The following is a 14,657-nucleotide window of genomic DNA, read 5'->3' on the forward strand; positions in this document are numbered from 1 at the left end:
AACATTGGCTGATTGGTAGGAAACAGCGAATGGGAGTAAACGGAACCTTTCCTGGTTGGCTGCCAGTGACTCGTGTTCCTCAGGGACACAGATGTTAGGACACCTTCATTTTATGCTGTATATCAAGATTTAGCTGATGGAATAGACAATAAGATATAGGAGCAGAAATAGGCCATTCGGCCCATTGAGTTTGCTCCAATATTCAGTCATGGGAAGACCCAATTCTTCCGGACATCCCCACTCCCCTGCTTTCACCCCATACCATTTGATGCCCTGGCTAAATGAGAACCGGTACATCTCTGCCTTAAATATGCCTTGGCCTCCACAGCCACATGTCGCAACAAATTCCACAGATTCTCCACACACACTGACTAAAGTAATTTCTCCGCATCTCAGTTCTAAAAGGACGTCCTTCAATCATGAAGTCATACCCTCTTGTCCTAGAGTAAATGGCTTTGTTTCCAGGCTTTGCAGATGATACGAAGATTGGCGGAGGGGCCGGTAGTGTTGAGGAAACAGTTAGGCTGGACAAGGACTTGGATGAGGAGAATGGGAAAGAAATTGGCAAATTATATACAATGTTGGAAAATACATGGTCCTGCACTTTGGTCGTAGAAATAATGTGCAGATTTTTTTTTCAAATGGGGAGAAAATCAAAAAATCTGAGCCGAAATTGGATTCAGCAGTCATTCTGCAGAACTCCCTAAAGGTTAACTTGAAGGTAGAGTCACTGGTGAGGAAGGCAAATCCAATGTTAGCATTCAGTCCAAGGGGTTTAGGTAGCATTCATTTCAAGAGCAGGGATGTGATGCTGAGGATTTATAAGGCACTGGTGAAGACTCACCTTGAGTATTGTGAACAATTTTGGGCTCCTCGTCTAAGAAAAGATGTGCTGGCATTGCAGAAGGTTCATTTCATAAGGATGATTCCAGGAATGAAAGGGTTATCATACGAGGAACGTTTGATAGCTCTGTGTCTGCACTCGCTGGAATTTAGAAAGATGAGGGGGAATCTCATTGAAACCTTTCAAATGTTGAAATTCCTAGAAACCTTTCGAATGTTGAAAGTCTCAGACAGAGTAGATGTGGAAGGGATGTTTCCCATGGTGGTGGAGTTTAGGACAAGAGGGCACAGCCTCAAGACAGAGGGGGAATCTATTTAAAACATGCGGAGAAATTTGTGCCAGCAGCTAGTGAATTTGTGGAACCTGTTGGGTGTATTTAAGGCAGAGCTTGATAGGTTCTAGATTGGACACAGCATCAAAGGTTACGGGGAGAAGACCAGGTAGTGGGGCTGAGGAGGGAAAAAAAGGATCATCAATTATTGAATGGCGGAGCAGACTCGATAGGAAAATGGCCTAATTCTGCTCCTATGTTTTATGGTGATCAGACCACTTCATTGAAGCATTGTGAGAATCAGCTCGGACACACCAACAAGCATTGACATGGGTCAAGATTTCATCTCGGGAGAAGCACACACAGCATAACCGGCCTGGCAAAGCTCCCTCACACACATACACAGGAAGGACTGGCAGATTGTAGTCAGAGCCTCAGCAATGTACATTGTTATTTCCCTCAGTAACCTGGAAACCAGTCTCTTCAGAGACAGTAATTTATTCATTTAAACAACTCAATCACGTGTGACACATTGTCAACACACACCAGACATGTGATGACACACTGTAACATACAAATTCTTCAATGTGCACACTATCCTTCAATGTGTATACACACCACACGGATATTTACCACAATCAACACACACACACACACACACACACACACACACACACACACACACACACACACACACACACACACACACACAGATATACTATTAGAGTGTGACACACGGCCACAGTTATAGGCACAAATTCCCATTTAGGATTGAAATCTGCCGTCCTTACCCAGTCTGTCTGTTCTGTGTCACTGAGCTGCCCTCTGACGTGACGTCACATCAACACTTCACAGACAGACTCCAGGGTGAGATTCCTCAGGAGGATGATCTGGGAGGGTTTGATGGATGTTGAACTCACGGCCCACTTCATGAATCTGCAAGACTAAGATGTCTTCTTGAGCATGGCCCATTTGTGTGTTTGCCCCCCCCCCATCCCTCTAACCATTCCCCATCTGTGTATTTATTTTAAAATATGTTATTTTTTACCTGTTTCTACAGCGTCTGAGGGCAAATTCCGTTCAACAACCTCCCTCTCTCTGAGAATGTTACCCGATTTCCCATCTCACTTTCCATCTGAGGCCTCTGGTTCTGTACTCCCATTTCTTGGAAAAAGAACGTTATTTAAGCTCCTTAGAATTATTTACCTTGATAAGGGGTCATACCTGAACATCCTACACTACAGCTGAATAGCCCAAGCTTACCCACTCTCTGATTTTAACCCAAGCCCCCAGTCCTGGTAACATCCTCCTGAAGCCTCCTGTCCAGTGTAATGACATCCTCCCCATATTCGGGAACCGGAAAAGCAGACAATACTCCAAGTGTGGTCTATCATCGACATCAAAGGCCTTGCTTAAGTTCATGTGGACAGTGTGGAATAGGCTGATGAATACAGGACTGAAGGTGTTTTTTTAGATTGGGACAAGAAGGGCGGCGTGGGAGCTAAATTCTGAAGGAAGACAGTGTAAAAAAAAAACTTTGTGTACAAGAACGGCGAGACTGCACAGGACAGCGCGGAGAGTTTAAAAAGATGACCACCCTATACAGCGGGCAGCGGAGTGGGTGGCAGCAGAGTGTAGGGCTTTGGCTCAACGGGCTTAGGCGGTAACGGGAAGAGCTGAGAGCGAGGAACCGACTCTTTTTCTCCCCTTGGCAAATCGGCCTGGACGGACGGGGGAACAGCAGGGCACATTAGTTAACCGTTTAAAAAGTCCGTGTGCTTGGTGAAGTAAGTGGGTGAGTAGACCCATCTTTCTTTGTGTCATTCCTGTAGAATTAGGTAGCATGTCTGCAGGGTCTGTGCTTTGTTCAGGGTGTCAGATGTGGGAATCCTGGGAGACCTCCAGCCTCCCTGATAGCCACATCTGCACCAGGTGAACCGAGATTCAGCTCCTCGGAGACTGTGTTAGGGATCTGGAGCTGCAGCTTGATGACCTACTGCTTATTAGAGAAAATGAAGAGGTGATAGACAGGAGCTACAGGGCGGTAGTTATCCCTAGGCTACAGGGGTCAGAAAACTGGGTGACTGTCAGGAGAGGGAAGGGAAATGCCCAGATAGTGGAGAGCACCCCTGTGGCTGCCCCCCTCAGCAACAAGTATATCGTTTTGGACGCTGTTGAGGGGGATGACCTGACAGGGGACGGCTACGGTGACCGGGTCTCTGGCACTGAGCCTGGCGCTGTTGTGCAGGAGGGAAGGAGGGAGAAGAGGAATGCGGTAGTCATAGGGGATTCCATAGTCAGTGGAACAGACAGGAGATTCTGTGCGCCTGGCAGAGATACCCACATGGTGTGCTGCCTCCCAGGTGCCAGGGTACGGGATGTCTCGGATCGGGTCCAGAATATTCTGAAGGGAGAGGGTGAGCAGCCAGCTGTCTTGGTACATGTTGGTACCAATGACATAGAGAGGAAAAGGGAGGAGGTCCTGAAGAGAGATTTCCGGGAGTTAGGAATGAAGCTGAGAAGCAGGACCTCCAGGGTAGTAACCTCAGGATTGCTACCTGTGCCACGTGCTAGCGAGCGCAAGAACAGTAGGATCAGGCTGATGAATGTGTGGCTGAGAGACTGGTGCAGGGGGCAGGGCTTCAGATTCTTGGATCATTGGGATCTCTTCTGGGGGAAGTACTACTTATTCAAAAAGGACGGGTTACCCCTGAACCCGAAGGGGATCAATATCATCGCGGGAATGTTTAATAGAGCTGTTAGGGAGGGTTTAAACTAATTTGGCAGGGGGATGGTAAACCGGAATGATAGAGCGGAGGAGAGGGAATCTATAAATCTAAGATAGTGAGCAGTAAAGATGTCAGGAAGGACAGGCAGGTGATGGGGCAAATTTGCAGCCACTGGGATGAGTTGCAGTGCAATCAAAGCAAAACTGACCAAATACTGGACTTAAGGTGTTATACTTAAATACACACAGCATAAGGCATAAGGTGGATGATCTTGTCGTAGAGCTACAGATTGGCAGGTATAATTTTGTGGCCATCACTGAGACGTGGCTAAAGGATGCATGGCTGTGAGAGCTAAACGTCCAAGGATACACGGTGTATCGGAAGGATAGGCAGGTAGGCAGAGGGGGTGGCGTGGCTTTATTGGTATGAAATGATATTAAATCATTAGAAAGAGGTGACATAGGATCGGAAGTGCAGAATCTTTCTGGGTTGAGCTAAGAAATCGCCGGGGTAAAAGGACCCTGATGGCAGTTATCTACAGGCCTCCTAACAGCTGCAGTGATGTGGATTATAAATTACAACAGAAAATAGAAAAGGCTTGCCAGAAGGGCAGTGTTATGATAATTGTGGGGATTTTAACATGCGAGTGGATTGGGAAAATCAGGTCGACACTGGATCTCAAGAGAGAGAATTTGTAGAATGTCTACGAGATGGCTTTTCAGAACAGCTTGTTGTTGAGCCCACTAGGGGATCAGAGATACTGGATTGGATATTGTGTAATGACCCAGAGGTGATTAGAGAGATTGAGGTGAAGGAACCGTTAGGAGGCAGTGATCGTAACATGATTGAGTTCACTGTGAAATTTGAGAAAGAGAAGCCGAAATCCGATGTGTCGGTATTGCAGTAGAGTAAAGGAAATTACAGTGGCACGAGAGAGGAACTGGCCAAATTTGACTTGAAAGGGACATTAGAGGGAAGGACGGCCTAGCAGCAGTGGCTGGAGTTTATGTGAGGAGTGAGGAATGTGCAAGACAGATATATTCCAAAAAAGAAGAATTTTTCAAATGGAAAAAGAGAAGTCAAAGCCAAAGTGGCTGACAAGAGAAGTCAAAGCCAAAGTAAAAGCAAAGGAGAGGGCATTCAAAGAAGCAAAAATTAGTGGGAAGACAGAGGATTGGGAAGATTTTAAAAGCTTACAAAAGGAAACTAAGAAGGCCATTAAGAGGGAAAAGATGAACTATGAAAGGAAGCTTGCAAATTATATCAAAGAAGATACTAAAAGCTTTGTCAAGTATATAAAGAATAAAAAACGGGTGAGAGTGGATATTAGACAGATAGAAAATGATGCTGGAGAAATTGTAATGGGAGATAAGGAGATGGCTGAGGAACTGAACGAGTATTTGCATCAGTCCTCACTGAGGAAGATATCAGCAGTATACCGGACACTCAAGGGTGTCAGGGAAGAGAAGTGTGCGCAGTCACAATTACGACAGAGAAAGTACTCAGGAAGCTGAATAGTCTCAGGGTAGATAAATCTCCAGGACCAGACGGAATGCACACTTGTGTTTTGAAGGAAGTAGCTGTGGAGATCGCGGAGGCATTAGCAATGATCTTTCAAAAGTCAATAGATTCTGGCATGGTTCCGGAGGAGTGGAAGATTGTAAATGCCACTCTGGTATTTAAGAAAGGGGCAAGGAAGCAAAAAGTAAATTATAGACCTGTTAGATTGAGAAATGGTTGTAAAGTTTCTGGAGTCAATTGTCAAGAATGAGGTTACGGAGTACCTGGACGCATATGACAAGATAGGCCAAACTCAGCATGGTTGCCTTAAAGGAAAATCCTGCCTGACAAACCCATTGAAATCTTTTGAGGAGATTACAAGTAGGCTAGACAAGGGAGATGCAGTGGATGTTGTGTATTTGGATTTTCAGAAGGCTTTTGACAAGGTGCCACACATGAAGTTGCTAAACAAGATAAGAGCCCATGGAATTATGGGAAATTTACATATGTGAATAGAGCGTTGGCTGATTGGCAGGAAACAGAGAGTGGGAATAAAGGATCCCATTCTGGTTGTCTGCCAGTTACCAGTGGTGTTCCACAGGGCTCCATGTTGGGGCCACTTCTTTTTACATTGTATATCAACAATTTGGATTATGAAATAGATGGCTTTGTGGCTAAGTTTGCTGATGATACAAAGATAGGTGGAGGGGACGGTAGTGCTGAGGAAACAGAGAGTCTGCAGAGAGACTTGGATAGATTGGGAGAATGGTCAAAGAAGTGGCAAATGAAATACAATGTTTAAAAGTGTATGGTCATGCACGTTGGTAGAAGAAATAAACGGGCTGACTATTATTGAAATGGAGAGAGAATTCAAAATTCTGAGATGCAATTGTACTTGGAAGTGCTCGTGCAGGATACCCTTAAGGTTAACCTCCAGGTTGAGTCGGTGGTGAAGAAGATGAATGCAATATTGGCATTCATTTCTAGAGGAATAGAAAATAAGAGCAGGGATGTGATGTTGAGGCACTATAAGGAACTGGTAAGACCTCACTTGGAATACTGTGTGCAGTTTTGGGCTCCTTATTTATGAAAGGATGTTCTGACATTGGAGAGGGTTCAGAGAAGATTCACGAGAATGATTCCTGGAATAAGAGTGTTAACATGTGAGGAATGTTTGACCGCTCTTGGACTGTACTCCGTGGAGTTTAGAATGAGGGGGAACCTCACAGAAGCATTTCGAATGTTGAAAGGCATGGACAGAGTGGATATGGCAAAGTTGTTTCCCATGGTGGGGGAGTCTAGTACGAGAGCATGACTTAAGGATTGAAGGGCGCCCATTCAGAACGGAGATGCAAAGAAATTTTTTTAGCCAGAGGGTGGTGAATCTGTGTATTTCTTGCGGCAGTGGAAGCCAAGTCATTGTGTGTATTTAAGACAGAGATTGATAGGTATGTGAGTAGACAGGGCATCAAAGGTCATGGTGAGAGGGTGGGAGAGTGGAACTAAATGGGAGAATGGGAAAATGGATCAGCTCATGATAAAATAACTCCTGCTTTAAAAATCAAACACAAGAAAATCTACAGATGCTGGTAATCCAAGCTGCACAGGTCCTGATGAAGGGTCTCGCCAGATCTCTCTGACACCTGTCTGGAGAGAGTTGATGTTGGGAGGATGTGGGTGGGTCGAGAACGGTGAGCACAGCCTCCGACTATAGGGATGTCCATTTAGGACAGAGTCTCCCCCGATCCCCGGGACCGCGCTGTCCGAGTCTCCCCCCGATCCCCGGGGACTCTCTAATTCTCTGCTTCTCCCCCCAGTCTCTGTCACCCTGGATGAGGAAACGGCGAATCTGCTGCTCGAGGTGTCTGAGGATCGGAAGAGTGTGAGATGGACCCGGACCTGGAGGGATCTCCCTGACACCGGGAAGAGATTCACAGACTGGCCTTGTGTGCTGGGATCGGAGGGATTCACATCGGGGAAACATTACTGGGAGGTGGAGGTGACGGGGATTCGGGACTGGGGTCTGGGAGTCGCCGCAGAGTCTGTGGAGAGGGAGGGAGGGGTCAGTCTGAGTCCGGACACCGGATTCTGGGTCATCAGGCGGGATGATGACGTGTTACATCGGGATTGTGACGTGTTCGGTCGCCCCTCCCCCGAGTCCCGTCTCGCTGCCGGTCCCATCCCCGGGAGGGTGGGAGTTTATCTCAGTTACGAGTCCGGGACAGTTTCATTTTACAACGCGGAGACCAAGTCCCATCTCCACACCTTCACTGGGAATAAATTCACGGGGAAACTTTATCCTTTCTTCGAGACCTGGGATGAAAACCAGTGGCTGAGAATCTGCTCCGGTTCCGCTCCGGGTCTGTAAACGGGTCGGGTCCCGGGACCGGCGTCAGGAGTAAAGTCCCTGTAAATATAAATGTGCGGAGAGTGCAGCTAAATACGTGGCTCAGGGGATGGTGCAGGAGGGAGGGCTTCATGTTTCTGGTCAATTGGGCTTTGTTCCCGGGAAGGTGGGGCCTGTTCCGACGGGACGGTTTGCCCCTGAACTGGGCGGGAGGGGGGGGGGGGAATAACATTCTTGCGGGTAGATTTGCCAGTGCTGCTCCGGAGAATTTAATCTAGATTTGCAGAGGGAGGGGAACCAGAGTGTCAGAGCAGATAGTGAGGTGCAGGAGGATAAGGAACATGAGAGGACTGCATGTATAAACGGAAATGATAAAAAAGCGGATGATATACATATTCTCAGGAACATCTATTTCAATGCACGGAGTATTGTCGGTAAAACAGATGAGTTTAGGGCTTGGGTTGACACGTGGGATAACGTCATTACTGCTATTAGTGAGGCTTAGGGGCAGAACTGGCAGCTTAATGTTCCGGTAAAACTGGAGATCGGCCAATTTTGTGGAAATGGAAAAGGATCTAGGAAGAGTGAATTGGGATGTTTTTTTTCTGGCAAGGATGTGTTCAGTAAGTTCACAGGCATAAGAAATTAAATAGAGATTGCGTTGGAAATGTTATAGCAACTTCATTTAATTCAAAATCGAGAGGAGTTGCAATTTCGGTTAATAAATCTTTACCAATTAAAATACAAAATGTAATAATTGTTTCTGTGGGGAGATATGTGATTATACATTGTCAAATTTTTTCAGAATTATGGCCTTTTATGAACATTTATGCACCAAATGAAAATGATGCAAAATTCATACAAGAAGATTTTTTGAACTTGGCTGACGCAAATGATAATAGGCGGAGATTTTAATTTTTGTTTAGATCCAGTTTTGGATAGGTCAAATAAAGTTGTTACAAAATTAAAAGTAATAAAACTAACTTTATCATTAATGAAAGATTTAAACCTGATTGATATATGGAGAAAAATTAATCCAAGAGAAAGAGATTATTCATTTTATTCAAATAGACATAAAGCTTAGATGGAGATTTAATACAATTTTATTAAAACGTCAAGATTTTTGTGATTTTATGAAAAAACAGATTCAATTTTTTTTGGATACAAATTTACATTCAGTTGAGGATAAAATTGTATTATAGGAAGCGATGAAAGCATATTTAAGGGGTCAGATTATAAGTTATACATCTAAAATTAAGAAGGAAAATTGGGAAAAGATATCATAAAGTTAGAAAAAGAATCTCAAAGATATATGACAGAAGAAAAACAAAGACAACTTGTTAATAAAAAACTACAATATAATACACTCCAGACATATCGTACAGAAAAAGTAATTATGAGAAATAAACAGAAATATTACGAATTAGGTGAAAGATCACATAAAATTCTTGCTTGGCAGTTGAAAACAGAACAGGCTTTAAAAACAATAAATGCAATTAGAACAAGTGTAAATAAGGTTGCTGATAAACCTTTAGAAATTAATGAAACTTTATTTTTTTTATACTGAACTATATCAATCAGAATCACAAAATAAGATTACTGAGATGGATAAATTTTTATCACAAATAACCCTTCCAAAATTTAATTTGGAAGAACAGAAAGGATTAGATATGCCCTTTACATTAAAAGGAGGTTGAAGAAGCTTTCGGATCACTTCAGAGTAACAAATCCCCAGAAGAAGATGGTTTTCCTCCAGAATTTTATAAAAAAATTTAAAGATATATTAATTCCTCCCTTTATGGAATTAATATACCAAGTGGAAAGAATGCATAAACTCCCACAATCTTTTTTAACAGCGATCATAACTGTATTGCCAAAAAAAGAGATCCTCTAAAACCAACATCATATAGGCCTATTTCTTTGTTGAATACAGATTATAAGATAATAGCAAAAATTGTATCTAATAGAATATCTAAATATTTACCAAAATTAATACATATGGATCAAACAGATTTTGTTAAAAACAGACAATCAATGGATAATCTAACCTGGTTACTTAGTATAATTCATCTGGCACAAAAAAGAGAGGAAATGAGTGTGGCATTTGCTTTGGATGCAGAAAAAGCATTTGATAGATTGGAATGGGATTTTTTGTTTCAGGTATTGGAAAAATATGAGCTAGGAAAATCTTTTATACAATGGATTAAAACCTTAAATACTAATCCTCAAGCTAAAGTAGTTACAAATGCTCAGATTTCAACACCATTTTGCTTAACGAGGTCAACTGGACAAGGCTGCCCGTTATCACCTGCTTTATTTGTATTGGCAAAAGAACCATTAGCTGAATTAATTAGAACAGATGCAGATATTGGCAGTTTTAGAGTTAATCAAGAAGAATATAAGATTAATTTATTTGCTGATGATGTTTTGATTTATTTAACAAACCCATTACAATCTTTGCAAAGATTATCTTTTAAATTGGAAGAATACGGGAAAGTATCAGGGTATAAATTAAATTGGGATAAAAGTGAAATTTTACCCCTTACAAAAGGAAATTATAATCAATGTCGATTAGTAACTCAATTTCGATGGTCAATAATTGGGATAAAATATTCAGGTATCAGAGTTGACAATGATGTAAAAAATTTATATAAACAAAATTATTTGCCATTATTAAAAAAAAATAAGAGGATCTTGATAAATGGTTGATGTTACCAATAACATTAATAGGTAGAGTTAATGCTGTAAAAATGAATATATTCCATAGATTGCAATATATATTCCAAACTTTTTTCAAGAACTAAATAAATATGTAAGGAAATTTCTTTGGAAAGGAAAGATGTCAAGAATATCATTGGAAAAATTGAGATGTAAATTTGATTTAGGAGGGTTACAACTTCCAAATTTTAAGAATTATGATAAAGCAAATCAACTTAGATTTATTGCATCTTTTTTTGATGAAAAAAAAAACCGGCATGGATTAGAATAAAATTAGATAAGATATGAGAAAACATACCAGAAGATTTTACATATAAATGGGAATCCAAATTGATATGGGAAAAAAAAGAATCTCCTATATTAAGACACTTGAATGATTTATGGAATAAGGTAAATATGGACGATAAGATAATCTTTATTAGCAAAAATAAACTTTAATTCAAAATAGGCTTATTCCTTTTACAATGGATAATAAACTTTTACATAATTGGTTCCAAAAGGGGATTAAATATATACGTAATTGTTTTGAAGGAGGTATATTGATGTCGTTTGATCAATGAAAAAATAAATATAAAATATCAAACAACACTCTTTTCTCTTATTTTCAATTAAAGGACAATTACGAGAAAAGCTGGGTCAAACAATGTTGATGCCAAAACTTAGTGAAATAGAAATATTAATTCAAAAAGGAAAAATTTAAAAAATTACATCTTGTATGTACAATTTGATTCAAAAACAGACTGAATCTGGAATTCATTAATCAAGACAAAAATGGGAAACTGATTTGAATGTTAAAATTGTTGGAAAAAGTTGGTCAAGATTATGTTCTGATAGTATGATAAATACAATAAATGTTCAAATTAGATTAATACAATATAATTTTTACATCAATTATATATAACACCATAGAAAATAAATAGATTAAATTCAAATATGTCTGACCAATGCTTTCGATGTAATCAAGAAATTGGTACTTTTTTACATTCTACTTGGTCTTGTTTTAAAATTCAACCATTTTCGATATATCTGACTTTTATTGGAACAAAGTACTGGAGTTCAACTCCCAAATAGTCCAATATTATTTTTATTAGGAGATATTGAAGGGACAATACCGAAAATTAAATTGAATATGTATCAGAAAAAAATTATAAATATTGATTGGCAGTAGCTAAAAAAGTTCTCAGAATTACTTGGAAATCTGAGTTATATTTAACTATGGATCATTGGAATAATGAAATATATAGTTGTATTCCACTTGAAAAAATTACATATAATCTAAGAAATGAATATGATATATTTTTCAAAATTTGGCTCCCATACCTACAAAAGATAGGATTAAATATATAGGTCCTTTGAAGATAAAATTATAATGTAATTGGGGAAAGTAAGAATAAATATTAAAATTATTTTGAACTCCATGGAGCATGCGGGTATCCTCCAATATCGAGGCAATCTTTTTGTTCTTTATTTCTTTCTTTAGATAAGGGTTAAGGTGGGGAGGGGGAGGAGGACTAATATTATTTTTCTTTTTCTTACTAATTTTTCATTACATATATTCTTTGTAATTTTCTAAAAAAATAATAAATAAATAAAAAGAGCATCTCAGTAATCCAACAGCCCACTCACCTTTGCTACCCTTTATGTCATTTCCTTACGTTTAACATAATTATTACATGCCTTTTCCAGCTCAAACTGTGAATTGATTTAAAGTCAGTCCCACAATTTAATAGCTTTTATTAAATGACACAATGAAGTTTTCCAATTAGTTACAAGGCATAATTAAGCATAGTGTGGATATTTCTGTCATGTGAATATCATTCCTTCACTTGTTTTAAGCCCTTCTTCTGTAAACCCAACAAGTTTATGTATTCTGTAAAGGTGTCTGTCTTTACGTCCATTATCCTACGTCTTGCCATAAGCCCCTAATTTTAGCTTCTAATTTGCTAAGTGGCAAGTCTATATCCACAGCTTAATATTTAACAGCTTATGGTGCTAAACAGTCAACATCATCATTTCCCTCAACAGTCTGATGTGCAGGGCCCATAATGTGCAGACATATAAATCAAACTTTATATATGAAATACCGTTTGACAAGTTTCCAACAGTCAATCTGACCTACTGCCAGAATGACCTGTTTAAGACTCATCAAAACCGAAATATATTCTGAGCAAATTATAAGGACCAATTTCCTCCCCCCACTGTAAGCCTAAACTGTTGGGAAAGAATTCTGCTTCCTATGCTGATAAATGGCTATAAGTCATTTCTTTATCATTACCTGCAATTCAGTCACACAAAAACAGCCACACCAACATCCCCAGTTAACTTATCTTTTGATTCATCTGTAAAAATAGATGCTGTATGATAATAACTTTCATTAATATACTGATGAACCAACAGACTCTCGGGCAGAACTGAAACCGATCGTGTAACCTAAAATCAACTGAAGTCAGTGGAAAAAACAAGGTGGGGTTACAGAGAAAGCTACAGTGGGACATATTGCATCATCAAATACACCCGTATTCCCAGCGTGGAAAGAACACAGCCACCCGAAACAAAAAAACACTCTTCTTGTGATGTCCCCAACCGTCCTCCAGCGCACCTTTAACAGGATGATCATTTCCTTGCCCCCGCAAATTAATCCAGTATGTTGACATCAACTTGAACCTCTGCTACTTTGAGGGCAATTGTCCCATTGCAATCAGCAAAGCCAAAACAGGAGACAACATTACTGCACTAGAAAACAATCTGAAAGTCTGTAATTGTATCACAAACATTTTTTTTTTAATTTTAGGATGAAGCTGATCCATTAGCCACACAGACATAATCAAGAACAGATCAAATTAAACAAATATAATTGGTCAACAAAGATGATCATGTTGCACCCAAGAATACCCACATAGATGCCTGAGGAGATTTAAAGCTCCTTTACATTTATCAATTACTTTACTGATAGGTGCTTCCACGTCAGCTTATTATCCATCCACATACTGAGAAATCTTACCACTGACACTTCCTCAAGACATTAATCATATAATTTAAAATCAAGTGCAAGTCTATTAATGCTGGTTGTAAACCACGCAATGTGTTTTAACGACTGAAAGCTTACAATCCTCATCAATCTGCCCACTGTTTGACCTATTAATTGTAAATTGCAGTTAATACCTCAAATCCATAAAGCTACATCATCTGTCTATTGTGATTTACCCAGGGAATCCCATTTTCCTATCTCAGAGAAAATATCGTTAATCATAATATTAAATAATGAAGGGCTACAAATACTGCCTTGTGGGATCTCATTCTCTGTCTCATAGAAACACAAACATAACATGCCGTCCCGTCCTTGCACAGTCCGTCCAAATAAAAAAAAACTCTGAAAAACTATACAATTACCCCTCACTCCCAATTTCCATAATTGAATCAAAACTCCTTCCTTCCATATCATTTAGAAATACTGCTATTACAACATCTTTATTTAATTCTGTTTTCCGAATGTCATCTTCCAAACCTAAAACTGAATCTGATGTCATTTCATTCTTCCAAAATCCACTCCAATAAAACACTTTATCACTACTCTTTCCAAGATATAACTCAAGTGCTTGATTACCATACATTCCATCAGTTTACATAAATGAGACATTCACGATATGGGCCCCTAAACTAGAAGGATCAAATGGGGATCTGCCAGGTTTTAGAATAGGCACTACTATTTCCATTTTCCATGAGGAAAGTAGATGCACAATTCAAACATTTCAAATATCACTCTTTCCTGGGGTCACCTGACCTGCATTATTAATAGACTTCTTAAATTCATACAAAGAAATCTCTCCAACAGTGATACTATCATTGCTACAGCAGACTTCCAGCACATCAGGGTATTCACTGAAAAACATATCCCTCCATTGTTTAACTTCTTCACTTAAATTATCCTGATTATGAATCTCTGCAAATGACCCAGCCAGTAACACAACCTTCCCTGTTTCAGTAACAATCATTTTGCCCTCATTAATCAACACTGGAATATTATGATCCCCACAAATCCCCCCATTTTCTAAATCATATCCCAAACAATTCCAAGTTTGATATCCCTTCCAATAATATCTCCATATAACCTCCAGTAAATCACCTACTTCCTCACCACGGCCTTGGCCCTTTTATTGGTGATAATGTCGCTCGGAGACTGATGCACCATCACATAAAAACTCACATTTCTCCCAATTTGCTTCCTGTCCCGTTATGAATCCAAATCCA

General features: G+C 39.9%; 1 protein-coding gene across 2 annotated transcripts in view; it reads left to right on the plus strand.

Annotated features, from left to right (window-relative positions):
- Positions 1 to 11,874, plus strand: part of LOC132385691 (nuclear factor 7, ovary-like) — a 19,539-nt gene extending 7,665 nt beyond the window's left edge. Inside the window, exons 6-7 of one of the 2 annotated variants that reach the window (XM_059957899.1) lie at positions 7,162 to 7,337; positions 8,497 to 11,874. In XM_059957899.1, the coding sequence (XP_059813882.1) occupies positions 7,162 to 7,337; positions 8,497 to 8,514 (194 nt within the window). In that variant the 3' untranslated portion in view covers positions 8,515 to 11,874. Of the gene's footprint in view, positions 1 to 7,161 lie in introns of both variants that reach the window. The other variant, XM_059957897.1, reaches the window with a different exon arrangement.
- Positions 11,875 to 14,657: the final 2,783 nt, after the last annotated feature.

The sequence above is a fragment of the Hypanus sabinus genome (genome assembly GCF_030144855.1).
Source record: "Hypanus sabinus isolate sHypSab1 chromosome X2 unlocalized genomic scaffold, sHypSab1.hap1 SUPER_X2_unloc_1, whole genome shotgun sequence".
In the NCBI taxonomy this organism is placed as follows: Eukaryota; Metazoa; Chordata; class Chondrichthyes; order Myliobatiformes; family Dasyatidae; genus Hypanus; species Hypanus sabinus.